Source organism: Phoxinus phoxinus (genome assembly GCF_949152265.1).
Source record: "Phoxinus phoxinus genome assembly, chromosome: 15".
Lineage (NCBI taxonomy): Eukaryota > Metazoa > Chordata > Actinopteri > Cypriniformes > Leuciscidae > Phoxinus > Phoxinus phoxinus.
Window position 1 is genome coordinate 18,367,932 of NC_136890.1, and position 26,123 is coordinate 18,394,054.

Below are 26,123 nucleotides of genomic sequence, written 5' to 3' on the forward strand. Positions count from 1 at the left end.
CAAAGACAAAGAAAACGTGCAAAAACTGTTTGCGACGCTTACCTAGCGAGCTGTTTTTACTGCAACCACCAAAACGAATTTACAGAAACAGATATCGTGTAGGATTTATAGGATCGTGTAGGATCTTTTAAGTTGCATACCAGATATTAGATACCTAACATTATCAGGACACGATCAATTATATTTGAAGAAAAAAAAGTCGCTTCTGTGAAATGTTTAAACTTATTCTAATACACCTGACACAGACAGTGTGATTGTAAACTGCTGTGGCATTTTCTAGTGGCTGTCATGTATGATGTTATGTGAACTTGTCTCCATCTAGCGTCTCTGTATGGAACAGCAGTTGAACCCATTTCCAAATCTCGCTTTCTAAAAGAAGGCTATTGTGTGTGTCTGTGTTTTATTAGATGGAACTAGACTGAAGTTTCTAATTCACATCTGAATCCTATTTGACTTTCTCCCTATTTTGTCTATTTTATCCTGTTAACATTTTAAGGCTGACAAATTAATTCAAACATTGACACTATGATTTAGAAATAGAAAATGTTTTTTTTTCTAAAGATAAACTAAACATAAACCAGACACATAGGCCTACAACTGAGCTCTTTCAGACGAATACAATCAGAGTCCTGGCTCTTCCAATTTGTATAATGAGTGAATGGCTGTTTCTGTTTTGAAGTCCATAAAAGTGCATCTATCTATCATAAAAGTAATCCACGGCTCTGGGAGGTTAATAAAGGCCTTCTGAAGCAAAGCGATGGGTTTGTGTAAGAAAAATATTCATATTACAAAACAGATACGGCCATTCACTGCATTATAAAGCTTGGAAGAACCAGGAATTATTTTTATTTAACTATAATATAGCGATTGAATTCGTCTGAAAGAAGAATGTCATACAGATGACTTGAGGGTGAGTAAATCATGGGCTAATTTTCATTGTTGGGGTGAACTATCCTTTAAAGCAGTTGGTGGCCAAACCAGATACTGGGAAGTCTGGTTCTTTTACGCAAACTGTTTTTTTGAGCAGTTCGTTTCAATGGACAGGTTAAAAAAATAACAGTTCACCTGACTTACTTTTGCTATTGACCCAAAACATATCTGCATATTTTTTTGAAAAAGGGAAGAAAAAAAACCTTTAAAAGTTGAAATGGATCCCATTGCTTAATCCTTCACTAACCTTAATATGGATTCTTTGTCATCATAAATGTGTTCATGTGCAACTCACCAGGCATGTCGAACTCCCCTCCAGCTAATAGTTGAGATGTGAATTGCAATCTTCTGCAGATTTTTCTTCAGCTTGCGTCTGAGTTGAGCCCATGTAAATTTGTCATGAACAAAAACAAACACCCATTGTTTGCAGTCCGTCTGATTCTGCCCTTGCTTTGTTTTGCTTTTATTTGTGCAGGAGTCTACATCAATTTCCTAGGAAGTCGCTCTCTTTTCACTTTCAGGGTTATTTTATTTTTTCTTGTTTGCTTGTAAAATATAAGAATCATACTTGTCTAAAGCATAAACCTCACTTGATACAAAAAAGAAAAAGTTTTATTACTTTTAAAATAAATCCATCCATCCATTCTTAAAATTTCTTGTCCTACACTCAAAAAAATAAATGTTCTTTATTGGCAACCCCCATGAGGAACCCTTTTTTGAACCTTTCTATTAAACTGTAATAATATTTCACAATATTAGCTACTGTTTTTACAGCATTTTTAATCAAATAAAACAAACATAATTGTTCAGCTTTTGACTGGCAATGTATATAGTATTTATTTATATATTTAAATAATATTTTAAGTTGTTTTTAGCCAGTATAATTATATTTGGTAAATCGAATTACTAATATTAATTATTATACTTGACTGAACATTCTGAAGTGAAATAAGACATCAATAACATGTATGAGTTTTTGACCTCACTGATTTGTATGACAACAACAAGAAGCCAGGACACACACAAGATAAAGTTTATTAATGCACGTTTAGGATACAAAATTAATTACAGCTAATGCCATTGTAGTTATTTACTTTTTTCTATCCTCCATCAAAATGTAAAAGGGAGCATTTGTTTTCACCTTGGTTTTAAGGGACTTTTAGGATCAACATAATTTTTTTCTTAAACACAGATAAATGTTCTGGCTCAAAAAAAATATTTTAAATGTTACGTGTTATATAATAATAATACAAATAATAATAAACTTAGAGGCATGTTTCTCATCACACAATGGAATGCACATAATCCATCTGACACTAGACACAAACAACTGATTCATGCAGGATTTTACAAATGAAAGCTCAACAAAATAACTATGCATAATTTAAGCGGACCAATTCATAGCTAAATATTCCTTTAAAACATTTCATACTTTAATTCGAGCCATAAAGTTAATCTGGCAGACATTTCAGAAAGTGGTCAGAAAATTGCAAATCAAAACCAGTGTTAGCAAATTACAAGATTGAACGTAAAATTATAGCACGACCGTTCTTCAAGACAATCTTTATGATTATTATTTTAGTGGTTCATTGTACATCAGGGGCCTCATTCATAAAACGTGCTAAAATCCACTGCAATGTTCAGATTTATAAAAATGGTCTAGTGGCGGAGTCAGAGTACTGCAGGTATTTGGAAATCTAAGCAATTCTTGCAGTTCTCAAGTAATTCGTTTTCTAAATGTTTCTAGATTTCACATCTGGAACAGAGGCTCTGAATCACACGTAGGATACTCACATTTTTTAAATGAACTTGATCAAATGTAACATTGTATAAATGAGGCCCCAGCTCTAAAGCTGTCGCACAGATTATGATGTTGTGTTTCTAACGTGAATTCCCCAGAAATAAGTAAATACTGAACAGCGTTGCTCCCTCATTCATCGATTGCATTGAATAGGCCTACTTTTCTTTGTAACAGCTACATTGTAAACAAAGGCATACAGGTTTTTAAGTTTTAGACCCCATGCAGCTGATTCGAAACACAAAGTGGTCTATATATGTTCGGTTTCTAACCTCATTCTTGTTGAATTAAACACAGTCAAGGAGTCTTTGCGTGAGCATGAAGAAAACGCTTTGCTTCCTTTGGATTTGTTTGTAGTGGTTTACATGAGTTTATAAATGTGCAAAAGAAGAGAAAACCTCACAGGGGCCCTTGTAAAGACAAATGAGAGAGGGGAAAGGAAAAGGTGGGAAATGGTAAAAGAGCAGCAAAATGAAGAGTTGGCACATTCTTTGTGGTGTTTAGGGTAAAAGGCACAAATGACGACGGATCAGACGTGAGTGAGGAAAGTGAGTTTGGCCCCTGGTGCACGCGCTGCTGGATTGGTCTCAGGTGATCACACTGGGGCCTCGGCTTCCAGTTCGTTCATGGATGTTGGAGATTTTTAGAGCAATGGCAATGAGAGGACCCAGCACAACCTACAACGGTCAAAGGAAGGGCTTGTTAAACAGACTGCCAGTATCATGAGACACATTTAATGGAGTTGCTGCATTAAACTGCATTACAGTTTACAGTCGCTAGGACACATTTCTCAATACTTAGGTCACTTTTTCAAAACTGTTGTTCACACAGTTCTCCTAACCAACTTTCAGCTCGGCACAGCAGTTCATTTCACATTCAAAATGCATTAAAACTACCAAATCACTTCATACATGTCTCAAATCAACACGTTCTTCTACAACACTAGCAAAGGTGGCAGCCAACAAACACACTTTCTCACCCACAAAACAATGACCTAAAAAACAGTAACAACAGGTAGCATTATGTTTTCTTCTGTAAAACAACACCACTGTTTAGAATTTACTGCAATATGTGTTACTGGAAGGAATCAGACATTCTGCAGTATGCTTCAATATGATTTGATTTATATGATATTATGTATTTTGTTGTTGTTGCACTGAGTGATTCCAAAATACAATAATTTGTATACACACCATCCACCGATACAGATACAATAGAAATCAGCTGTGGTTGGTCCAATTGTCCAACTGTTTTTATATCATTTAATTTTTAGATTCTAAATATATTTCAATATTACAATATTACTGTAGAAATGTAGAAAAGTGCTGTCTTATTCAGTTTTGTATTATGTTATTGTTTTGAACTTAAGAAACAGAACTTTTTTGAACTTTTGAAATCAGTATGTGCAAGTTGGCCTGTAGGTACATAGAGTTTTGCCGGTTGTTGTGTCGAAGTGAGAAAATAATTAATGTAATTTGAAAGATGTAGTCATTGAATGCATTTTGTGACAAAGCAATGATAAATGATCCACAGTTTAGCCCACATAAACTTCTGTTGTGCTCACTGTGTGAGGAGTTGTGAAAAAGTGACCATATTGAGAAATGTGTCCTAGCGACTGTAAAAAAAAACTGTAAATTGATAGTTCACCCAAAAATTTAAATTGTCATCATTTACTCACCCTCATGATGTTCCAAACCTGTATGAGTTTCTTTTTTTCTGTTGAACACAAAATAAGATATTTTAAAGAATGTTGGCAACCAAACAGTTGGCCCCATTGACTTCCATAGTATTTTTTTCCCGACTGTGAAAGTCAATGGGTGCCTTCAATTTTCTGGTTACCAACATTTTTTTTTATATCTTCTTTAGTGTTCAACAGAAAAAAAGAAACTCATACAGGTTTGGAACAACTTGAGGGCGAGTAAGTAAATGACAAAAATAATTTTTCTTCTTAATACATTTTTCTTAATAAAAGCAAAACAATTACTGAGTCACCTTAAATGAACATTAAAATAGTCACTGTTTCAATAGTGCAGCCAGAAGACTTGTGTGAAAGAAATACTTAATATTTTTCTCTGTAAAGTTGCAATTTTACAACTTTACAACATAACCCCTAAACCTACTGTAAAAATGGTTTATACAGATTCACAGCTCAAACAATACACAAGTTTTAACAGAAGAATATGTGAGTACTTTTATAAAAGTATAAGCGTCATGTTTATGCTTTTAAAACATACACAATTTGGCTCCAAGTGCATCACTGTAACCTAGATTTCTGCTTTAAGAAAACGAGGGATGATTCAAAATCATTTTTATGCCAAAAATACTGTCGACTGAACTGAACTTGGAATGCTTCTTTAAAGTGCCCTATTATGCTATTTTAAAGGTTCCTAATTTTGTTGAGGTAACCTACAGATTTACATGCATTTCTTCCGAAACACTTTGGCAGTGCACTGGTTCATAAGCAGAAATCACTCCCGCTGAGCTTTTACACCAGTGATGCTGTTCAACTAAGTGTTCACCTGAGTCTCTCTGCTGTGTCTCTCTGGGTCTCTCTCGTAGCTCTCAGCATAGATGCGGACGGTGGCCCCTGTTCCGGCCCCAGAACCACTGAGCCGGAAGATGATCCGGGACGAGTCTGTGAAGATGATCCGTAAGCCCTGCAGGACAAGTGCAGAAATAGAAATGCAGCTCATTTTAGTGCTAACAATTCTGATTAATCATAAAGTTGCTTTTTTTTTTTTTTTTTGACCTTCAGTTACCAGCCAGAATCATTAACTGTGTCGGGTGTAATGCATTAATGTTTAATTACTTTTCCCTTAAAGGGAAAAGTAAAGGGATTACTCTTAATTTTGTCTTCTGATGTACGTAACTGCATTAAATACCGTATAGACTAAAACGATTCTATAGTGGATTTAATCAGTATTTACCGTCTAATGTTAAAATGTACGTTTCTAATGTTACCTTCTCCCTTTAAATACTTTGGTCAGTTCAAGAATAATTTATGCAATTTTATGTTACTTATTTGATAGAATTAAAAAGAGCAGTTTCACGTCTACCCCTTTTTATTGTTCAACTGGTCGAGGTTGATTTAGAACGTAATTAGTAATAAGTAATGCAGTACATTTGAGAGAGTAATTAGAACAGTAATCTAATTACACTGTTGAAGATGTCATTAGTAACTAGTAATTACTTTATTTAGAGTGACTTACCCAACACTGACAAGTACGTTATACCACAATGTCATTTCAAAAACCATTGTGAAGCACAAATAAAACTGTACGTCAAACATTTAACATGGCACATTCACACTCCTCAGCAGCTCTTATAAAATGTAATTTTATGAAAGTATAAGCTCTACTATTTGGATTTCCCAAACAGCAACACTTGTAGTTCATATTAATGTCCACTAGATGACAGGAAAAACTATTTTCCGAGCCAGATCCAATTGGACAATTGCTCAGCAGTGGAGGAGTGACATGTAACAATAGCTAACTGAAAAATAAATAAATAAAAATTAACAATAACTACACAGAGACAGCAAGTGAGATGAAGAGTGAATGCGAAGTTTAGTTCTTATTAGGTGAAAAGTAAAAACAAAAACGTGTCTCCAAGACCACAAAAGAGCTATTTAAAAAAAATTATAATAATTTTGTTGTTGTTGATGTCAAATGCTTTTCATCCAGTCACAGTATTTTGCTGAAAATAATCTGCCATTTTAAAGCAACCAAATTAGAAAGATGCGATAGATGCACTCAGCCTCAAAAATCATGTAGGCTACAGATAGACAGACAGACAGACAGACACACACACACACACACACACACACACACACACACACACACACACACACACACACACACACACACACACACACACACACACACACACACACACACACACACACACACACACACACACACAGAGACAGACAGACAGACAGACAGACAGACAGACACACACACACACACTCACACACAGACAGACAGACAGACAGACAGACACACACACACACACTCACACACAGACAGACAGACAGACAGACAGACACACACACACACACTCACACACAGACAGACAGACAGACAGATAGATAGATATTTTTATTTTTTTAAATTAATTAATTTTAATTTTAAGTACGCCCAATGCTGGTGTCCAATATAAAATCCCAAAGCGAAACCAGAACCACTATTATAGATGTAATATCTATGTTGGTGTGTGTATCTGCGTATGTCATGGTCTCCGACAGCTGAGTTTCTTTTCGGTGCCCACAACACCCCCCACCCCACAGACCAGAAGAGAAGAGGACCGGGACAGCTGACACAATCCGGCACTGTGAGGAATGTCTGTTGTAATAATACACACTCAGCTGTAGAGACGCCGGGCGGATGACTGAAGTGACTGTGCCGCCTCGGATAACGGGAGACCACTGAATGAACGACAGGCCGTGACCCCATGTCACCAGTGTGAAATCACACCAATTCACGAGGTTAGATCAGACGTGTTAAATTCACATCTGATCAGAAATGAAGTAATATTTTGAAATAATATTCAATTAACTGTATTCTTTGAATATATTTTAAAATGTAATTTATTCCTATGATGGCCAAGCTGAATTTTCAGTGTCACATGATCATTCAGAAATCATTCTAATTTGCTGATTTGCAAGGATATAAATGAGATGAGAAGCGGATGAGGTGTCGAAAGGCAAAGGGTGAATGCTAATGTCAAGAGGTCAAGGTTTGGCATCCAGTTAGCCCCTGCTAGTAGATGCCGTCACTACATCCTTTTTTTGTGATTGGAGAGGTTGTTTTGGAGAGGGAGAAGGTGGTTTCCACACATTCCTGGTCAGAACAGTGTGAGTCAGCTGGGTAAACTTCAAACACAAGGCTACGCAAGTATTTACACGTGTGTGTGTGTGTGTGTGTGTGTGTGTGTGTGTGTGTGTGACACAGACCACTCAAGGGCTCTGCATCTTAGTACAGCAAATCCAGGCCAGATAAAGATAAAGCATCTATCGAAACATCCTTCTCCTGTTACTATCAAGCACATGTGCGCCTCCGTGTGCTTTAGCACATCCTCCAAAAAAGGAGTGAGAGAGAGAGAGCAGCAGAATGAAAATTTGAACAGAGTCTCGGCGGCACGTGTGTATTGTTCATTTCAACCAGGCCGCGGTACACCCTACACACATAAGCAGCTAAGTGTGAATGTGGATGCCCAAACAAGGAATCCCACTTGAGCCCACGTTCATTGGGTGGTCGGTGCGCGTGCCGCACTAAATAGCATATAATTGCTGAACATAAAACCTTAATGCTCAACAACCCCCTGGCAGCTCTTTATACGAGCGACTAAGCTGTAAAATCTCAGACATTTCCCCATTATCTCAGATGAATAAGGTGCACTATGGGACCGATGCGCACATTTGTTTTTATAATGGTTGACTTCAAATTAATTAAACACACATGTTGTAAAGATTCATTTACTTTTGTTCAGTCAGTTTAAAGCACGATCTTGTTTGCAGTTTGGATCCCATCACTGTAATACATTTTATCTTATTTTTTCACTTAGATGAACTTTGCCATCATCAAATACTAATTTAAAGTTAATTTAGCAAAAACATTAATAATTTAATAACACTGTTAAATGTAAATGTCAAAATGAACATCCGTTTCTCATACTGTACATTATAAAGTTGTGATGTGTCAATTCACTTAGTTGCAACATTTAAAACCATAGAATCGATTTGTGTGTGTGTGTGTGTGTGTGTGCGTGCGTTTTATTTTTCAATTTACATTACCGTTCAAAGGTTTGGGGTCAGTAAGATTTTTTACTAATATTTATTACTTTTATTTAGCAATGATGCATGAAATTGATCAAAATTGACAGTAAAGAAATTTATAATGTTACAAAGATTTCTATTTTATACGAATGTTGTTCTTTTGAACTTTCTATCCATCAAACAAATCCTGTAAAACGTATTGCGGTTTCCACAAAATATTCAGAAGCACAACTGTTTTCAAAATTGATAATAATAAGAAATGTTTCTTGAGCAGCAAATCATCATATTAGTATGATTTCTGAAGGATCATGTGACACTGAAGACTGGAGTAATGATGCTGAAAATTCAGCTTCGGCATCACAGGAATAAATTACATTTAAAATATATTCAAATAGAAAACAATTACTTTTACATTGTATTTATATTTCACAATATTACTGTTTTTACTGTATAGTATTTGTATGAAATAAATGCAGCCTAGGTGAGGATGAGACGTCTTTCAAAAATGACACATTCGACTCGCATTGAAAATGCACTGTAAAACCTATTTAGCAACACAGTATTTTGCCAAATAAACAACATAAAATAAAGAAGTGATTCCTTTCCTATCTCCCATGTGCACGTGTATGAATGGAAGTAAATAAAGCTCAAGGTATAGTGTGAAAAATAACTTGACAGGCCATCTCTCATGTTATCTCAAGGTGTTGAACTGACCTGTTTCCTTGAAACACTGCCGTCCACTGGGTCGATGTACTCAAAATTATCAGCCTTCTCCACACTGTAGACGTTATTGCCCACAGAAAACTTCTGAGTGGTAAAAGCTTTATCAGTAATAACAGCCTCCAAATCTCTCATGAGGTAATACGCTGCCCTGCTGTCCACTCCTTCATAGTCAAACCTGGCCGATATAAAGAAATACAAACACTATAGTACATCAATGTAAAAGAACGATGTAACCTAATAATACCTACTACCTAATAATAAATACTTGTTTCATGACCATTTGGAGAGCTCTACAAGACATCTACAAGTAGAACTAAATATGGTGAGTGTGGGAAACATGTATGGGAAAGGGAAAAACAATCCAGGCACACAATAAAGAGATACTGCCTACTCAGTCTCAAAGGAAAAGCCATTGCGCGGGTGGGTTCTGTGTGTATACACAAAGAAATATCCTGAAATGTCCCGAGAGACCTGGAGATTGATGTTAGAAATGAAGCTTGGGAAGATGCTTATTTGGGTTCAGCTCACCTGCAGAAGTAGTTGCGTCCCATTTTGGCCCAGTGATCTCTCACTATTTCCTCCACCCCCTGGTTACGCACTGCCATTATGGACAACCATACCAGAACTGACCACAGGCCGTCTTTATCTCGGATGTGGTCTGAACCTGAAAGAGACAGATACAGAGATGCATATTTTGATATTCCATCTACACTACCGTTCAAAAGTTTGGTGTCTTTTTGATTTTTTAAATGCTTTCTCTTATGCTCACCAAGGCTGCATTTACTTAATATAAATACAGTAAATAGTAATCTTGTGAGATATTATTGCAATTTAAAATAACTGGTGCATATTTGAATATATTTAATAATTATTCCTGTGATGCAAAGCTGAATTCCGAAGCTATCACATCAGTATTCAATGTGAAATGATCCTTCAGAAATCATTCTAATATGCTGATTTGGTGCTCAAGAAACATTTCTTATTATTATTATCAATGTTGAAAGAGTTTCTTAATATTTGTGTGGCGCACTATGACTGACACTAGTGGCAGCGGTCTTTAGCCTCCTTGTTAGTGTGCCCGCCTCCCATGCTAGAAACGCCAGTTCAATTCCCGTGTGGAGCGGTGAGAGTAGATTATATTGGTGCCGTGACCCAAATGGAAGTGAGGTTTAGGGGGCTGAGTGTAACGGTGGTAAACATCACTACTGCAGGTAAACCCCACTTCCCTGGCCTCAAGAGTCACATTAGCGACTGACGCTATAGGGCTGTGGTCTTTAGCGTCTTTGTTAGTGTCACACTTGCTGTGTATATAATCCAAAAGACAAGAGGAAATGGAAACAAAAGGAGTAACACATTACAATATCAACATCAACGCAAGACAAAGGACTGAAGAAACTGAGAGCTTTAATACACATTGATGGCAATCAACAGAACAATGAACAGGTGAGGACTAATCAGGAACCATAGTAACAAACAAGTGGCAGGAAAACAGATTGGAGAAAACTAGAGCTGTGTTCTAAATCACCCCCTATACCCTCATTCACTATTCCCCACATTATTCCACTAGTATAGGTCTAGTCCACTTGAAGGAGTGAATAAAAATGAGTGAGTGAATTCAGACACTGAGTGCGCCGGTGTTGTGCTGAAACTCGTCTCCCTGCCAAATTAGTACCCCCCTAGTTGAAGTCAGTACCTAATTGCCTAATTTTAACCCCACCCCTAATCCTAAACCTAACTATAGGGGGTTATAATCAGGCAGGGGTCAGAATTCGGCACAACTCCAGAGGGGCTGTAATTTTTGCACAGTTTGCGCTTGTTAACAATCATTTGAAACATAGCAAGCTATGCAAGCAGCTATGGAAACTAGCATGTATAAACCTTAATTTAACAATTTTAATAATTAATAATTAATAAATTAATTAACAATTGAATAATCAATTAAAAAGGAATTTATACCTGTATAATATTATGATGGACCCACATTGGACCAGCGGTTTGGAAAATGGATGGATGATTCTGCTGCAGGAATTAATTTGGCGCGACCCCCACAGTGCATTATGGGTATTATAGCTGTTGAGTGTACATCAGTTATACATTCGTAAATGCAGTGCATTGTGGGATTGAATGAGTATGAGTGCACTCGATAACAGCCACTTTGGTTTCGGACACCACTACAAATGCCTGTCCCCTCAAATAGTGACTTATTTCAGGGCATAGGGGGTGATTTCCGACACAGTTTAGGTCAAACCAAAACACAGGGACAAAAACTAAAGCCAAACAGAACATCCATGGGACAGTTAACCCGCCTCACATGCTGCAAACACTGGTTCGAATCCCGCTTGTCACGGTGCGGGTAGAACCGGAGAGGTTCCACTGAGATTGATTCAAATCAAGAGATTATAATGACAAGCCCTCACTCCCCTGGTCAACTCTTCATCTGCTTGACATCTTTTCTATGACTTTTGTTCTTTGATCTGGTTTATTTCATGTAATCATGTGTCAGAAGAAGTGTATCCGACAGCTGTTCTCTGTGCGTGACTAATGCTGAAGTACTAAAAAATGCTCAGGCCTACCGCATATCACATCAACAGCCAAAGACGCTTGTAAGCCAATGTAACATTGTTGCATAATTAGTTTTGACCCTTCAAATCAATAAAACACAATAAAGTTCATTTCAAAAAGCAGATTTCAACATCTATCAGCTTGTCCGACTATTATCTGTTAACTTTCCCTCAGCTCACAAAACAATGAGCTTGACGCAGAAATGACCTGGTTCATAGCCAAAAGGGAAACTTGCTTAATGCCAATATTCCATAAACACACTCAATTTGTACCAGATATCTGCCTCACCATATAATGATGAATGTCTAGCATAGTAGAGAGTGTTTAGTGAAAATCCAACTGACAAGTGACCCATGACAGCACTACAATCCCGCAGTAAAGACAGAACATGGTGAATAATAAGCGGGCTGCTCTTTTGACACCTACAGACAATGCCTCGTGTCTCACTCAAGGTCTTCGTGACGGTGTAAAACCCCAGAGGCTTTACAGATCGACCCTGCCGCCCACAGGGCCAAGCGTCTGTCTGCCCAGCAACATCATTCAGCGCCAGTTGCTTATTCCACATTCAGCTGCCAACCAAAACACAACCATTCAATACCAGACAGGGGCTCATCTTCACATATGGGAGTTTCTACAACTATAGGCAGTTTTGGCCTAGTGGAATTAAAGAGGTAATTCAATAATAATAATAAAAACATTAAAAAAAACTGTGAAACATAAAACAAGGGGTTTAAAATTATATGAGGGCGAGTAAATGACTTAAGTTGTGGGTGAATTAATTGTGCAAATACAATACTGTATATCACTGAAACGTTTGCTAATTTTCTGAACCAACAAATGTAATTTTGTCATTTTGTAAAATTTTGTAAAAATGTAAAAAAAACTAAATTATAACATTCTGTGGTGGAAATTATGATTTTGGACCTTAATTTTAAATGGCCAACAGTCATTTTATTTACATTAATTTTTCTTTACACATCATGTCTCATATTTAGATTTTTTTTTTTTAATCTGTTTGAATAATCATAGTTTTAAAATATTTTTATGACAAATTTTCATATTAGAATACTGAACATATGGTTCTGAAAAAACTACAATCTATAAATAAAACCAATCTGAAAAGATAAATTATACATGCACGTTAAAACATTTCCAAATACAGTGTCAACAATGTCACCTTTACATAAGAAAAAGGGGAAAAAAAGTTGTTGCTATTAGTTAGCTGTTCGTTTTTTGTTACTTTTAATAAAATCAAACCCCGTGACATGGAAAAAGTGCCTGTCGTTGAAGAAACACCTTTATTAAGCAGGAACACGTCTGTTGTTCAAGCGTTGTGTGACATGTATGTTATATATGAGAGGACTAGATAACTAAAACAACTACAATCCAGTAAATCCCTTTTTCTTCCACTCCTTTACCTCCCTTACCCCCCACCCCACCCTGTGTGCTTTAGTGAGAAAAGCAGAGGAGGAGTTTGCGTTTGCCAGCAGAGACCACTCTCACTTTCTCACTATTTCAGATGATTCACCAGCCTGTCTTCCTTTTATAGCGGAACACAGATAAAGATCTACATTTTGGATGTGGTCAAAATGTCAGAAAGCATTTACTTACAAAAAGCTACCTCCAAAAACAACCAGATGGCACCCACCTGTTCCAAAGCTCTCCTCTCCACAGAACGAACACCTCCCAGAATCCATCAGGTTTCCAAAGAATCTCCAGCCTGTGGGAGTTTCATAAAGCGCCACCTTCATAGCCTTGGCAACCCTGCAAACAAACAGGAAGCATGAGTACTCCACTGCAATCCTACTCTGAGTTTATTTGGACAAGATCAAATCTGAAAGAAGGACTGTATCTCACTGGCTAACAGCATCATTTCTTAATCAAAGTATCTTTAAAATTGCGCAATTACTATAGCTATATGGCACTGCAATGTAAAGGCCTGTACACACCAAGAACGTCAACAATAAAGATAAGTATTATGATAAATATATTAGCGTCCACACCAGCGGACAATAACAATCTGTTTATAATAAGTGCGCACTTTTATTATGTCATCTTCCACTTTAAATGATCAAGCTCTTTAAAGCAATTCTAGTTTGGATTCTGTCAATGTTTTTATCATTCATCAGCTGGGAAAGAATTGTTCTGAAAGTGATTCCAATGATATTATTCCTCTTTATCATTATCGTTTTCGGACTCTGCTATTTTTGTCTTTAGAATGTTTCTTAAACTATATCTTTATAGTTATCGTCGTTTGTGTGAATGGGCCTTTACACTATAAAAAGTGAAAATGTGCCATTGTTCCGGAAAAGTTTGTATTTGACCTGACTTTTGATTATTGTTTTGTTGGTGTGACCTAATTTATGTAAGATTGCCAGATTAAAGATTTTTTAAAGGCAGATTTAGTCATACATGGAACATATTTTATAAAACCTAATAATACACTATTACATATTTTTAAAAAATACAAGTAAATGATAGACTGTGAAAGAAGATGGATGTCGAGGTAATGATCATTTGATATACTCATGAGCAAAGTAATCGCCATTCAGCTTTCTACAAATTCACTGGTAGTACATTTAGTATGTGTCCCTTGGACTGATTCATTAATCAAACTGCATATTTCGTCTTCTCGATTCAGTGTCTTTATAAGGCAAAAAGCAGAAACCACGCTGACATTTTGGCTGACATTTATTTTGAGATTCAGCCATGTGCCTGGAGGAGCAAACAGCACTTTAATCATCGGTGTGTAGTCTACACCTGTTTAACTTGCTTATACTGTCAAACTCCTGCGAGCTGTCACGGAAACTGAAAATATAGGCCTACCTTTGAACAAATACTCTCATACTACATTATTGTTAAGACAGCAAGTTTTGTATTTGGGAACATTCATGACTATGAAAATGAAATAGATCGAGAAAACAAGAGGTGGAGCGCAGTTACAAGTCTCCTTCTCTGTTTGTTGATCTTGGATAATGGCTAGAGAGTCATAACTATTTTCAGACACTGCAATCTGGCATTATGGGTAATGAGTTGCTGAGATCCCATCAGATGAAGGGACAGATGACAGGGAACCGATGTAAATGAGGAGAGCTAGGATGCAGCTGTTTACTCATGGGTGGAATTACTAAATATGGGAAAACAAGTGTTATTGACTCAAGGGACATGGTGTAGAATGGAAAGCCTGGCACATGGACAGCAAACTGGAATCTTTGACCCGTTGACTTGTTTTCGCTGATTTATTCTAATATTTGTGGCCAACACAAGCAGCGCTATCTCTAACTTTGCATCGGAAATATTTTACATGCATATGTGTTCATGAGGGTGTGACTGGATTTTTAACAATTCTGTCTATAAAAGAATGAAAAAAAGGGAAAATAACATGCTCAGCTGAGTTTTAAAGTCGGCAATAAAACCCCAATCTGGCAATAAAACTCAATTATCAACTAGCATAATGTTAGCATGAGTCGACAGGCAGTCTAATTAAACTATACCCCAGTTGTACTAAAATGATTTCCATTTACATTCCTTACTCCAAGGCATATTAAAACATTTTTGAAAGTAAAACTTTGAATACCAATAATGCTTGAAATTGCTTTATTACAATATAAACTAATAGTTTAAGGACTTTACCACCTTATAAAGTCTAATCTTGTGAGTACAGTACACACAGACGACAATGACCAAAAGAGTTAAAAAACAAATACTGAAAGAACGCTTAATTATTAAGCTTATCATGACCTGTTTAAGCATATTACAGTCCAAAGATTCATATAATTGTATATCAAGTATGTAATTTTTCCATCACTAGCATTACTAAATGGAATTGCAAAAAAATTGACTGAGATAAAAAGGGATGAATGAATAAAAAAATCGGTTCAGTGAATAATTCAATGACTTATAAAGAGTCGCTTATTTAATTCCTGAATGAATCAGTGTTGTTGAACGAATCGGTTCAGTGAATTATTCAATGATTCATTCATAAAGAGAGTTGCTTTTGTTCCTGAATGCATCAAAGCTGTTGAGCAAATTAGTTCAGTGAATTACTCAATGACTCGCTCTTAAAAACAATCCCTTTTCACCACCTACGATTGCCTGCAGAGAGATTCACTTAAAAACCCCTTCACTAAAGCACAGACTGACAGCTTGTCTGAATGTGCAAACACAGGGAAGCGGAATGATACAAGACAGTAAAAAAGTCCCAGGATGTTATATACAGATGTATTTATATCATTAATTGGGTTTAAAATTTGGTTACACCAAACACACTGGACTGCAGTTACAATTCGACTGGATTTTCTCATGTATATATTTCCCCATATTTTAGCAGTTCATCCTCAGTGCATGGTCACATTGATAGCACACATTCTCTCTTCCCCTTCCCACGTGTATAGGGAACACGGCAGATGTTTCCTTTCCATCCTTAAACACAGTCATACGCGCACATATAAAGAGCTGCAATCCCACACCAGACCTACAGCACACACATGCTCCAGTAGATTATCTCCACTGCCACTTAACAAACACACACTCCTGAGAGGTCCATAGTATAAACACAGCCACAGCCTAGAGCTCACTTGTCGCCTAAAAAGGTTTACAGCAGCAGAGACGCCTTGCTCCAACAACTCGCACCCCGGGGGACATGCATGCCTCAGAAAAACAGTTCAGATTAGTTGGACAGAATGATACAGATTCATGAAAGGAGAATACAGTTATTCACCAGATACAAAATCTGACTTTTAAGGACGCACAATATAAAAATGTCTTGATTATTGTTGATTTCAACAGCTAACTAAATAAAGACAGTTCATTTTCTGACCTGACTCTCTTTCCTAGTGGTGTTGTGAATTAAAATGTATGGTGTGAACATTTAAAAAGTATGTGTATCTTATTAACAGTTGTTAATGATGAAGAGACGAAGACTCTAGTCAAATCAGTAGCATAAAACAGGGCTCAACTGAACATTGTTTTTATATATTATATCCTGTTGTTTCCATGCTGCTACGCTCACATGTGATCAAATGGACGTGAATGTAACATGAAGTGACCGCACCTTTAGCCTGGAAGGCAACAGCTCAAATTTGGAGGGTGACTTCAATGTAAGAGAAAATGAGAAAGGAAACAATCTAGAACTGTCTCTAGGTTGGGAGCACCCATTCTTACTTAACTATCATTTACAGAATGGAAAATATCACACTCTGCTTAGCTTTGGCTATACTTTGTAACAAGGTACCATCTCAGGCCAAATGTAGACTCAACCTCTCTTTCTTTATCTTAGCCACACCAGTAGTTAAAGTCTCATTGACAGTGTGTTACATGACATTGAAGCAACCTTGTAAAGCCTCCAGGAAGTGAATAATGAGTCATAGAACAAAAACAATATTGATGGGAGGAAATCACACTTAATTCTGGTGTTATGACACAATAAGCACTTTCTGGCTGTTTTTAATGACTGATTGGGTAGTGCTAAATAACATCACTTCCTATTTGACTGCCAGCATTACAGGGATAGTTCACCCAGAAATGAAAATCCCTCATCATTTACTCATCATTATGTCATTCCAAACCTGCATGTCTTTCTTTCTTCTGTGAAACACAACAAAATATATTTTGAAGAATGTTGGTAATAAACCGTTAAGGTTACCATTGAATTACATAGTATGGACAAGAAGAAAAAAACGCTGAGACATTTCTCAAAATATCTTTTTTGAGTTTCAAAGAAAGAACGACATAAGGGTGTGTAAATGATGACAGAATTGTAATTTTTGAAAGTTGAAATGTGTATCTTAAATGTCAAACAGAACTGAAAAAATTAAGAATTGTATTCAGGCAGGTTTTATGAACACTCCCTGTTCGCCATTGGTCAGCAAAACAGGTAACTCCGCCCCCAACTGACACAATTGATGGAGCTGTTGCTCTATCAGACTGGGAAATGTTTTGATCGCACCACAGAGCCACAAAATAAGCTACAAATATAGGAATAGGATAGGGACATGAAATTGCTATTAATTTCTCACAGCACAAGATCCTGTCTCAAAGTAGACAGGCCTTTAGCATGATTATTTTGAGTCAGCAGGAGCGCAGGGTTGAGCTAACACTGTTATTCTTAGGGAGTGAGTCTCCACTCTGTAACCTCTGGCCCCATCACTAATGCTTTTACCATTTAGTGTCGTGCACAAGAAGAGTAACTGAGATAGTGGAATGATCCTGATGGATGATGTCCTCCCTGATCATCAGCGTATCAATTATTTTGAGAGTTGACTGGCTTTTCTTTAAACAGCTCTGAACTCCTGCAGTATATTAAGGGATAATGTCACTGTCTCTAAATTATACAAACAAATGTGAAAGTCAAGAAAAGAAACGGAAGCAAGCCGTGTGAAAATGATTTTAAAACTAAGTAGAACCAACCAGTTTAATTGTTTCACTGGCACTGCATACAACAAGCAAATCAGTTTGCATTTAATATTTAAGTACATAACCAATATTCAAGATTCTGCACAACAGTCTTGCTGGATTTTTGAAGGTTTAGTAGTACATTCCTATCAGACAGATTCCTATCAGATCACCAGTAACGTTTGGTGATGACTTCATATGAGAGCATGTTACAGGAGTCCTATCCAAAACATTTGACACCTACTGTACTTCTCTGTGAATGTGCTTTTTGATAAAAATAGGTTTGGTTTTCTTACCTGTCGATGGCTGTGCTGGTTGGCATACTGCGGGCAAACCCTCTGATTCCTCTCTGACTGAAGTAAGGGATGCAGGACAGGTTTGCTGCCATCACTGCCAGTGAATCTGACGGGCTCACGAAGAACCCATCCTGACCCATAATCATGTAACGATCCTGTACATAAGACAAACATAGCCAACATTATACAACAGTTAGCTCTGTCCTAACTTGATTGAACAAGCAACATCTTTTTTTTTTTTTTTTTTTTTATATCTAAAGTGAATAGGTTACTTGATATTAATTTATTGTTCACTGATCTGGTGTATTAAATAACCAGTTGCTGTATCATTTAAAAATTATGAAGAATACATACACTAGCATTTAAAAGTTTGGGGACAGTAAGATTTGTTTAAAATAAATGAATTATTTTGTTGAGCAAGGGTGCATTAAAATGATCAAAATTCACAGTAAAGACTTTGACATTGTAAATAAAAATATATATATTTTAAATAAAGGCTGTTCATGTGAACTTTCTATTGATCAAAGAATAATGAGAAAAAATATCATGGTTTCGACTAATGCCGCCAATTCGATTAATCGCATCTAACATAAAAGTTTTTGTTTACATAATATTTTAAACAAATGTGTATACACACACACACACACACACACGCACGCACGCACGCACGCACGCACGCACACACGCACACACACGCACACACATATTATGTAAACAAAAACTTTTATTTTACAATTTAATTGCGATTTATTGATTTGACAGCACTAGTTTCGACAAAAAATTTAACATTACATAGAACAGCATTTCCTGTTTCTCACTTGTTTGCAATATTTTGAAAGAGATAGCTAAAAAAAAGAAAAAAAGAATGAATGAATGAAAACAAAAGAAGATAAAATAAATTAAGATAAACGAGATAAATATTATTTATAGTTAAATAAATAAATAAAACAGATAGATAATAATAAAGACATGCAATCAAAGCAAGACCCTGACAAAGATGCAGGAAATAATCCCGCAATAATTTTGTTCAACAGCCTTGAATCTTTTGCTCTTTTCTTGATTATTATTCTTATGAAGTTTTTACATATTTTTTCTGTTTGTGTAATGTGTAAGTGATTTGTAAATGATTGTCAGATGATAAGAGATAAGCACCCCATCTGCATCAAAAGCAGCCCCAAAGCCAAACTCTCCCCCCTTCATAGAGTCCACCAGAGATGTAGCGAAAGCAGGGTTAGGGTTTGGGTGTTGGCCTCCAAAGTCCTCCAGAGGGACACAGTTAACAGCAGAATTAGCTGGAGCCCCGAGCTCATCGCATAGGATTTTTCTGACATATGGTCCCATAACTGAAACAGACGACATGAAGATTGATTCTACAGTACATACAGATATAAATCTGCATAGGTATTTGCAACTGTCCACAAGAGTTTACCTCCATTAATTGCATCTATTCGTATCTTCAGCTGGTTTGGGCCCGTCAGCAAGCTCTTGATGGCACCGAAGTCAAAAAGTCCCCGCAGCATGTTTAGATAGATCTCGACTGAATCCACAATCTCAACTGGAAAACAGAGAGAGAGAACATGTTTATGTTCAGTGAGTGTAAACCTGAAGTTTGTGATAAAAGTAAATGAAAACACTAGAGTAAGTTTATACCACTCGCCTCTGAAGGGCTTGAACTTGTTCTCCAAGTCAAAGTCTTGACGGCCAAGGCGGGACAGGTCGATGTGGAGGTCAGGGCAGATGGCGTATTCCTCTAGTGTGCGACTGACCTGATGGATCCTCTCCATCACTGTGTCTGGAGAAGGCCCTGGGAACAAGAAACAGTGGCAGATTTCAACAAAACATCTCAAATATTAAAAAATAACATCAAGTTGAATGAGAATCTATCCATCAAGTAATCCAATCCAATCTATCTATCTATCTATCTATCTATCTATCTATCTATCTATCTATCTATCTATCTATCTATCTATCTATCTATCTATCTATCTATCTATCTATCTATCTATCTATCTATATCCATCCATCCATCCATCCATCCATCCATCCATCCATCCATCCATCCATCCATCCATCCATCCATCCATCCATCCATCCATCCATCCATCCATCTATCTATCTATCTATCTATCTATCTATCTATCTATCTATCTGTCTGTCTGTCTGTCTGTCTGTCTGTCTGTCTGTCTGTCTGTCTGTCTGTCTGTCTGTCTGTCTGTCTGTCTGTCCACCAAAATTAAAATGTATGCTATTATGCATCACAAGTTTCACAGAGAGATGGAGACTGACACATATTCTTGAATATGATGCTGCTAACACTAACATTCAAAGGTTTAGTGGTCAGTAAGTTTTTGTAAAAAATAAATGAAAAAAAGAATAAAAAATACAGAATGACCATCACATTGTTATACAAATATTGTATTTCAAACAAATGGTGTTCTTTTGAACTTTCAGTTTCCACAAAATTATTAAGCAGTACAGCTGTTTTCAACATTGATAATATTAAGAAATGTTTCTTGATCAGCCAATTAGCAAATTAGAATGATTTCTGAAGGATCATGTTACACTGAAGACAGGAGTAATGATGCTGAAAATTCAGCTTTGCCATTACAGGAATAAAATACATTTTAAACTGTATTCAAATATAAAACAGTTATTTTAATTTCTAATCATATTTTACAATATTACACTTTTTACTGTATTTTTTATTAGATGCAGCCTTGGTGAGCATAAGAGACTTCTTCCAAAAACATTCAAAAATATTACAGACCCCAACTTTTGAACGGTAATGCAGTCAGTAATAATAAATGAAAAAATCTCATTATAATAATGGTGTAAGTAAAAGTAAAAATAAATGTAAGGTTAAGCTATACATTTTAGGTAAATTTAGGTCCATAGATATGACAATACATGTCCATAGAAGATACTTTACTGTGTTTTGTGTAAATAGTTGTTCATGACAGCTTAGAAAACGTTAAGCTGATTCCATGACATTATTGGCACAGCGATTCCCTTAGGGTGATATTATAATGTTACATATTGAAAGTATCATTATCATTCTGAAGGTGCTCTTATGCAAGGCGTTTCAATATGCTTTGTAATGTTCTCACCTCCATTAGCGACACTGAATTTGATCCCAAAGTCTCCTCCTGGGCCTCCTGGACTGTGGCTTGCAGTGAGAATGATCCCACCGCTGGCTTTTATCTTCCTGATGATGCAGGAGACTGCTGGGGTGGACAGGATCCCGTTGTGTCCAATGACTAGACGTCCTATCTGAAATTGAAGTTTTGCGGTTTTGTCAAGGTTGATTTATCTCCGTTTTTTTCCATGCATTGAAAGCCAATGGAGTCCAATGATGTTTTGGGCTCTCACTGTCGTTTTTTTTTTTTACTTTTGGGTTTAGAAGAAAGAGAGTCAAGTGGAAAAATGTAAAAGTGAGTATTTATACTTACCTAAAATAAGCATATTAGTATCTTGGAGTAGTAATAAATACCCTTATAACAAGCTGTTGTACAACTAAAAGTAAATTTTTTGCATTTTCCCTCCTGTAGATTATAAAAACAACGTACATGACAAACTAAGTAAATATTATTTTAGGTTCATTGAGGAAAGATGATATGAATATGAGTAAATGTGAAACTTTTTTTCATACATTGAATGTTGTTTTGGACTCCACTGACTTTAATTGTAAGAACAAAAACGTTTGCGTTTCACAAAAGAACGAAAGTCATTCACTTTTGAAACGACAAATGTAAACGTGCACTTTTAGATCCTGAATAGCCTCTTTGCTTCCAGACCTTCACCAGGGGTCATCATAACATTATCTGTAGGGCTTTAAACCTGCACCCTTCCGAGGCGCCAGTCATGGCTACTACTGCATTCCAGATCAACAACTACATCTGTCCGCTATAGCTCATTCCTGTAGGATTGACGAGCTGACTCAGTGACAAAACTACACAGGGTTCTTTACTTGCAATACAGGCTAACAATACTTCAGGGTTCAAAGCAGACCTGACATACAATCCTAGCTTCCAAAAATTGCAACCTCATCCGTCAAGCGCTCTAAATATCGACATATACTGCTTGTTTCAGTCTTTCTAGCTCACAAGACAGCAGCCCAGACATCTCAGCAACTTTGTGACTCATTAAGCTTTACAAGATCAGCCACTTTCTATTAATAGTGAGGTATTTGGCATCTCTCACTCAAGCATTTATAATGATGAGCAAGTGCACTGACCCTAGTCTTTTTTGTTGTTGTAATATGCTAATTAAATAGCTCACTGATGCTTTGCTCATGCCGTTGCTTTTACATGCATCTCTTAGTTGAAGCTCAGTGAGTGTGAACTGTATTCCCAGCACTCTTTGAACAGCTTATCCATATAAGGTGCTGCTTTTGGATACACAGTGTCTGTATATCATGTCTCTGAGAGCTACCAAGTTTGTATGGAAGAATGTCACTGATACAAAGAAAGAGACTGAAGGAGGGAGGAATTGTATAATATAAATGTATTTAGAGCATCAAAACAGTGACTTCAGGCTTTATGCTCCGACTGAACTAAACTTTACATCTTCATTAGGAGCACAATGAAATATGCCAAGGTTGATGAACAAAGTTGATGGAGGATCTTGGCTCGTGGCCACATGTTCTGGGTTTCCCTGTAGTTGACATGAACATGAGGTCAAAACAAGGGAAACAGCGGCTCTCCGGGAAGAGTGTGCAGGGGAGGGATGGCATAACAGATAAGACAGGATACATTCGGCCAGGCCAGGAAAGAGATTTAACTCTAAAACTTTCTTTCATACTCAGTTTGTTGCTTTTCAGGGTTTTCCAACAAAACGTGCATCTCAGTTTGGGATGCCAAAAGTATAAATCCATGTCATGTTATACTGAGTCATAAAACGGACATGTCCAACAGACATACAGTACAACAAATCATGATACATTTTTCAAAGACACTTGAAATTATAATAATCAAAGATAATAATGATTATACCAATTGGTAAATACAAATTGAGTAAATTCATTTTTATTATATCAGAGAATATATAAATAAATAAATGGGCTTTCATGAATCTAACTGATACCTTTTTGATGATATAGATCAGAAAACCTTAAATAAACAATTTTTTATTAGGTAGACAACAAAATCTATAAAGTTGATTAGGAAATAAATAAATATTGCATTTTATTATATAGACTAGAAAATGTATATTTATCAATAAATAAATACATCGGCTTTAATTAATATATCTGATGTTACCTTTTTGATAATATAGATCAGAAAAGCATTATTATTATAGAATCTATAATATATCAATAAATAGATAAATAAATAAATAGGCTTTAATTCATCTAACTGATGTTACTTTTTGATGATAAGTCAATATAAGTCAGACAACCTAATAAATAACAAATAAATAGAATAATGCATTGCATTTTTATTATATAGACTATAACATCTATAACATTTATAAATAAATAAACAAATAAATGCATAAGCTTTAATTACCTGATGTTACCTTTTTGATGATATAGACCAGAAAACAAAAAATAAATAAATAAATGAGCTTTAATTAACTGATGTTACCTTTTTGATGATATAGATCAGAAAACATAAATAAATAAACAATGCATTTTTAGTATATAGACTAATCTAATTATATTTATAAATGAATAAATGCACTTTTAATTATATAGCCTACTACAAAATCTATCAAGTTTCGTGGGAAATAATAAATAAATTATGCATTTTTAGACTTAAAAATATATCATATCATAGACAATAAATGAATATAATTTTAAAATATAGTGACCTAGAAAAACATGCATGAGATTTTTATCTGACTTTGAAAGAGTATAAACACCATCACCTTACCCCGTTGGCAGCTGCCATTTGAACGATGACTTCAGTTGCTGCCCGGCTGAAGTATCTTCCATCGCTGCCCACCACCATAGTGCATCCCTGACGGTCCCTCAAGTCGATGGAGGACAGCACACTCTGGATGTAATTCTGAAGATAGTTCTTTTTACTTTCGAAAACAGCTGTCTTCTTTCGCAGTCCATTTGTCCCTGGTCTCTGGTCATCGAAGGGGGTCGTTTGGATAGTCAAAATAGGTATAGGGTTAGTCTCCATGATCTTCCGCAACGCTTTGGGGACCGTAAAAATGTAATGAGGTGTGAAACAATGTTCTAACTATCGTCAAAAGCAACAGAAGTAGTTCACGGAGGCAGCGAGCAGAGCGCTTCAGTCGGAGTGGATTATTTGAGACGCGTCCCGTGACGCTTCTTTGAAAAACTAGTGTACAGCAGCTGTCTTCTCATCGCACCGGGACAAACCGTGGTGTAGTGGCACAAAATACAGCATAAATGGGTGAAAGGGCAAAGAAAGATTCCAAGATAAGGTCTTACGCTCACCGACACTCTTCTCCCGAACTGTCACGCGCACGTTTGCTTGCCAAAAGGCAGGGAGGGTAGAAGAAAACTCTATATAATGAGCTAACGCACTGGCCAAAAATAGCCCATGATGTGTGGGGGAGCGAATAGTGACAGTGTGCTGCTGTGTAATCGGACGCTTCTACTGTCCGTGGCGCACTCGATCCACAAGAAGCGCTGAGATGGACAGCAGTTCTCTCACCTGACGCATACTTGATCGAATGCAGAAATGTCATAACATTCATAAAATGTAATAACATTAAACTCGAAGACAGAAAGGAATGAGAGAGAAATAATAAACTGACCAAAGTTTCCAATGCCAAAAACAGACAAGGGAGAGCGGGGCTAGTTGGCACAAGAGCTGTTTCTCCTAAATGTTTGAGGCAAGAGTCCAGTTATGTTTTCAATAGCAACGAGTTTCAAACATCTAATTAAAACACACTCTTAAATTACAATAATTTTGTAAAATCTGTAGGCCAGACTAAACTTCTGTATGTTGATATTTTCCATAAAAGCAGGTTGGGGCATGTTGTCACATGTGTTTAATATTTAGGCTAATTCATTTTTTTTTGTCCAAAACAATGGTTTGATATTTTGTGCTCTACCTTTTGCATTATCATATTTTGTTTCATAATAATTAAGGCATAAAGGCCTATTCACGCAGAAATTCAAACGTGATAAATATATGAAGTGAAAAGTGTGACAACTGTTTGTTTGTGCTGAAAATGCATTAGGCTAATAGACAAAGTGATACAGTACCGGTCATAAGTTTGGAAACATTAAGCCTACTATTTTTTATGTTTTTGAAAGAAGTCTCTTGTGCTCAACATGTCTGCATTTATTTGATCAAAAATACAGAAAAAAAAACAGTAATATTGTGAAATATTATTACAATTTAAAATAATGGTTTTCTATTTTAATATAGGCTACTTTAAAATATAATTTATTTCTGTGATGCAAAGCTGAATTTTCAGAAGCCATTACTCCAGTCTTTAGTATCACACAATCCTTCAGAAATCATTTTTTTTAAATATAAATATTTTTTTAACAATAGGCTACCGTTCAAAAGTTTGGGGTCAGTATAGGCCTATTTTTTTCTTTATTTTTTGAAAGAAAGTAGGCCTACTATTTTTATTCAGCATTTTTTTATATATAAAAAAGTGATAGTTAAGATTTATACTATAAGAAAATATTTCTATTTTGAATAAATGCTGT

General features: G+C 36.2%; 1 protein-coding gene across 1 annotated transcript; it reads right to left on the reverse strand.

The window, feature by feature from the left end:
* Nucleotides 1–1,861: 1,861 nt before the first annotated feature.
* Nucleotides 1,862–25,073, reverse strand: pgm5 (phosphoglucomutase 5). The gene is made up of 11 exons (XM_079638189.1): nucleotides 24,352–25,073; nucleotides 21,586–21,748; nucleotides 20,136–20,282; nucleotides 19,908–20,033; nucleotides 19,631–19,821; nucleotides 18,479–18,633; nucleotides 13,438–13,553; nucleotides 9,756–9,891; nucleotides 9,219–9,402; nucleotides 5,248–5,385; nucleotides 1,862–3,405 (listed from the first exon to the last, which is right to left on the reverse strand). Exons 1-11 carry the CDS (start codon nucleotides 24,607–24,609, stop codon nucleotides 3,316–3,318), a joined length of 1,704 nt encoding a protein of 567 aa, XP_079494315.1. The 5' UTR covers nucleotides 24,610–25,073; the 3' UTR covers nucleotides 1,862–3,315.
* Between the last annotated feature and the right edge of the window lie 1,050 nt (nucleotides 25,074–26,123).